At 43.1% G+C, this 5,061-nt stretch overlaps 1 protein-coding gene across 4 annotated transcripts in view; it reads right to left on the minus strand.

Annotated features, from left to right (window-relative positions):
* The window catches only part of MTMR6 (myotubularin related protein 6), a 40,071-nt gene extending 39,157 nt beyond the window's left edge, over nucleotides 1-914 (minus strand). For all 4 annotated transcript variants that reach the window (XM_087721231.1, XM_087721233.1, XM_087721230.1 and 1 more), the window contains exon 1: nucleotides 790-914. In XM_087721231.1, the coding sequence (XP_087577357.1) occupies nucleotides 790-813 (24 nt within the window). In that variant the 5' untranslated portion in view covers nucleotides 814-914. The remainder of the gene's footprint in view (nucleotides 1-789) is intronic.
* Nucleotides 915-5,061: the final 4,147 nt, after the last annotated feature.

Here is a 5,061-nt window from a genome sequence, read left to right on the forward strand (position 1 = left end):
ACAGCTGATAAGCCTGCCAGTTAGGCTCCACTAACATAAGCTTCCAGGAAACACAAGAATCTGATATAGGCAAATCTGTCAAAATGAGAATTCAACAGATCAAGAAGAGGCTGAAGTTACTGAGTAACAACCCTTGCAAGATCTGTATTTGTATTATTTATTAGTTTGTCAAACACATACAAGATAGCAGGTATAAATATAAACATGAATATGAAGGAAAGAAATGAATACAAATAAATGGGGACAGTAGGAATAGAAATGGGAATTCTATCTACCTAAGAGTTCCAATTCTATCTACTCTTAGGTTGGAACCATAACCGAAATGCAAAGGCATTTATTATTTTAAGACTCTCCAGAAAGGAAGCATTCACAAGAGCTTTAAAAGGTGGACGATTCCTTTGAAACATCTAAGTACTTCGCAGAAAGCAATCTCTCCCCCTCCCATCCCCCCCAAACCCACCCAAAACCCACTCAACAGAATGCTAGGCACCAGCCAGGTCAATGTCACTCCATATTGCACCCCCGAATTAATTCTTTAACGAATAAAGAATTCTAAATGTGCTTTGTATTCTGGGGGCTGTGGATTCTACACCTCTGGAAGGGAGCAGGCTGGGAAAGAGAGCCCGGAGGGAGGGTATCCTGGTCATCCCAAGGGAGTCCCTCTGCCACGGAGTAGAACCGGAGTAGAACCTGGGCAAGCGGAGGAATTAGCCAAGCCGCAAGTTAAGGCTCTGCTGCTCCCAGTTAACGACCGTCAAACGGGCCGGCGCGGACGGAGAATGTTATTACCTTCGTGGTGCGGATGTGCTCCATGATGCCACCACGCCCAAACCAGAAAAGCAACCACCGGAACCACCAATAGCAACCACCGCCTGTTTCTAACTGGAAGCAGACCCGGTGTCTCCAGGAGACACTTCCTGATCACTGAACTGAGAGGGTAGAAGGGAAGGAGGAAGGAAGGAATGGCAGCTAGAAGACCGACGTCTCCTACAGCGACCCCTAGCGCCTGGAAGGCCCCGTTGTTTGTTTGTTTAATGAAAGCTTTAAAGCCCCGTGCCACCGACCCACCTTAATAATTATTATTATTTATTTGTCAGTGCACAACATATGTACAGTGAGATTGGTTGAGCTCCCCCAGTGCACTCCCCCCCAACACAATACAACTCACAGTGAAGACAGAAAATCCCTAACCCAATAAATCATATTAACAAACACCCGGTCCTATCGCATCAGTGTGAACATGTTACACGTTGCTCCGGCCCTGCAAGTCCATTGTACTACATTACCCCATATTGTGCAAATCTGCCTGTGTTTCTGAACTCTGTGATCCTTTGCTTCTTCAGCATTCAGTTTTCTAACATTCTCTTTGGCCTGTCCTAGAAAGCAAGCAAAATGGCAAGAACAAAACAGTTCTGATAAGTCCTGATCAGGATATTTCTCTCACGTTAAATGTTGTTAGGTTCACTGATTATTGCCAAATACTGGTATTGATACATGGCAGTGGTGGGTTGCTAACTGGTTTACTACCGTTTCGCTTGTGCTCGCATGTGCGCTTGCTTGCACGCACAATGCTTCTGTGCATGCGTAGAAGCATCCTGGCGGGTGGGCGTAGCCTCCCACCACCGCCACTACCAGAACTTGCTGCCGAACCGGGCCGAACCAGCAGCAATCCACCTCTGATACATGGTATATTTGCAACGAATATCTTTCTCTATGAAAATATATAACACACCTATTTTGTTCCTTTATATATTTTGACACTTACATTTTAATATTTTGATCTGAAGGCAATGGGTTATAAGTCAAAGGAAATTAATGACACAACAAATAAGCCAGAATTGAAAGTGCCCCAGACACTGATTGGTAAACTGGAATGCTTGTGACATCATCCTCCTGGCCAATCAAACAGAGAACTTCCAACCACCAAGGAATTTGTGGAACACATTGGCTTGTAAATTTTCAGGGAAAGAGTTAAGTTAATGGTTTCTTTCAATTTTTACAGATGATGGAAAAGATTCAAGTTAGCAACAGAAATGTCAAGGAAGAAAGACCTTTCAAACCTGGGGCTTCTCTGGCGAGGAGGTCCCAAGGCCAATAATCCACCCAGGTAAAAAAAAAATGTCAGAGTATTCAGGACAGTTATTAAGATTATTCAAAGATTTATTGCATCCAAAAAAGGTCCTTTGGTGATACTTCAGTAGCACTCTGGGATGCTGTTATTACAACTTCAAATTAATATTAAGTCATGGTTATTAGTGTTGGAAGAAATGTCCTTCTGGGTTCAGTTCCAAGTGGGGAAAAAGACACTGGGAACATGGAGGCTGCTTAGAAAGATGGTTTTAATGGTGGACAGGACCGTGTGGCTTGAGGTCCTGGGGAAAAAGGTGACCACATGCTTCCAGGTGTTGGGTGAAGAAGAAGAGAAGGGTGGAAAAGAAGCTGAGTCCCTGGTTTTATGCCCTCTCTGGCCTTTGATCTTGAGCTTGTATTCTGATTGGTTGTCAGACTCCCATGGGCCCATGCAGGGGCAACTCTCTAGGCTGCATTTTGAATCCAGGTTTGGTTGAGTTCTCAGATGCCATGTGGGTAAAAGGCCAATATTATCATGCCTTAATCCCATCACTCTGGAGCTGAAGGGGAGAACTCTTTATTATGTAAAGTGGACTAGCTCAGGCTTTAATGGCTCATTGACAAAGGGGGATGGGCAGGAAGCTGCAGGCAGCTATTCTGTCTTTTAAAACATGTTTCTTCCTTTTCATATCCAGAGAAATATTCTGCCTTTTCAATATTTCCTAGGATATTTCATTTTTCTGGGAGAGGGCTGGGTGATAACTTCCTACATTAGATTGTAATTATTGCGAGAGCTGAAACTTATGAATAGTCTTAGGACATGTCAAGGACTAAAATACTGATTGTGGTATAGCCCATGAGATGAGTCAAGAATTATCTTGAAAAGGTGTGTTTTTCTGGATTGCTTTTAAATACCTATTAAATAAATTAAAAATGAGAAGGAATATTATGTACTACATACATATATCTTTCCTTCGGTGTAAGATGAAGGAATAGTAAATGAGGAAGTAAAAACTGCCAATAAGTATCATTTTTAACAAAATCATAATTGGCTGTGACATTCTTGAACCTCTTTAACACCTATACAAAACAGGGATTTTTAGCACATGATAAACTTTTTTTGCATCAGGAATGGATTACCTGTGGGCCTGGATCGGATTCAAACCTCTCTGCAAGAGACAAGTGCAAACATTTGGTAAGAGCCATTTCTTCCTGTCTCACAACTAGGCAATGTCAAAAGCTGGGGGGGAGGAGGGGAATCAGAAGGCTACCCCATGCCTTGCCGGCTATGTGTCCTCCAATAAATCATCTCTAAAAATATCATTGCTATTATTTCCCTTTCTGTATGTATGGATGCATGCATGTATGTATGCATGTATGTATATTTGGTCAGCATAAGGCAGCAAACATACTTAACACTCCTGCCTATTTTACCCACAATTTTGTGAGGTTTTGATTCTAACATAGTTTTGCACCAGTTTAACATCAGAGGTGGTATTCAGCAGCTTCTGACAGTTCTGGAGAACCAGTAACGGAAATTTTGAGTAGTTCAGAGAACTGCTAAATACCATCTTTGACTGGCCCCTCCCCCATCTATTCTCTGCCTCCCGAGTCCCAGCTGATCGGGAGGGAATGGAGATTTTGCAATAACCTTCCCCTGGAGTGGGGAGGGAATGGAGATTTAACAGTATCCTTCCCCTGCCACGCCCACCAAGCCACACCATGCCCACAAAGCCACGTTCACAGAACTGGAAGTAAAAAAAAATTGAATCCCACCACTGTTTAACATATCTCTTAAGTGTGCAACAATCATGTCTTCTTCCTTTGTGTGGAACCACGTAGGTCACTGTTTCTCAACCTTAGCCACTTTTAAGATGGGTAGACTTCAACTCTCAGAAGTTGAAGTCCAGGCATCCTAAACTACTGAAATTGTCTACTCTAGACTTTATTTGCATTGCCAGAATTGCTTTTCCTCCAAAATACCGAACAAATCCAAATTCTTCCGTTCCATGTGAAGTGAGCCTACTTAAACCAAGAGCTGAGCTGTCCACCTCTATGCAGCTAGAATACCATGCATTGCACATCTGCTATTAGGGGAAGCTTCTCCCCATTGGATTTGCTTGCTATAAGGTTGCAATGCCAATGATCATCAGTATGAACTAGTTGCCAAGTATCTGGATTTTGATCACATAATCATGGGAAGTCTACAAAGATCATGAGTTTGAAAAATGGTCATGTCACTTTTTCAGTGCCATTGTAACGGTCACTAAATGAACTGTGGTAAGTCAAGGACTACCTGTATTGTAGGAATTGATCTGTTCATTCTTATTATCCTTCTTAATATTTTCTTTATTCCCCTTTTATTGATATTGTTACTATTATTCTGTTGTGTTGCATGTACACAGAGAGCTTCTGTACCGGAGGCAAGCTACTTGTATGCCTAATCACAACTTGGCTAAGTAAAGCACAAGTAGTCCTCAACTTACGACCCCAACTGAGTCCAAAATGTATGTTGTTCAGTGAGAAATTTGTTGAGTGAGTTTTGCCCCATTTGACTTTTCTTGCCACGTTTGTTAAGCAAATCACTGCAGTTGTTATATTAGTAACACGGATGTTAAATGAATCTGGCTTCTCCATTGACTTTGCTTGTCAGAAGGTCACAAAAGGGGAATCACATTCCCACGGGACACTGTAACCGTCATAAATGTGAATCCGTTGCCAAGCATGTGACTGTAAATCACGTGACCATGGGGATGCGGGGGGGGGGAGAAGGGTCTTAACTGCCAGTCACAAGCCACTCATTTTCAGTGCTGTGGTAACTTTGAGCGGTCACTAAATGAACGGTTAAGTCGAAGACTGCCTGTATTCAATGCAATGCGACGCGACGCGATGTGATGGCGTCGCTGATTGACTAGGATTCCCCCAGGCGGGAGGGGAGGGGCCTGGCGACCAGCAGTCTCAGCGCTTGCGCAGGCGCGGTGGCGCTTTCTG

The sequence above is a fragment of the Thamnophis sirtalis genome, unplaced genomic scaffold (assembly GCF_051295495.1).
Source record: "Thamnophis sirtalis isolate CommonGarterSnake01/CBP01778 unplaced genomic scaffold, rThaSir2_p1.2 scaffold_8, whole genome shotgun sequence".
Classification (NCBI taxonomy): domain Eukaryota; kingdom Metazoa; phylum Chordata; class Lepidosauria; order Squamata; family Natricidae; genus Thamnophis; species Thamnophis sirtalis.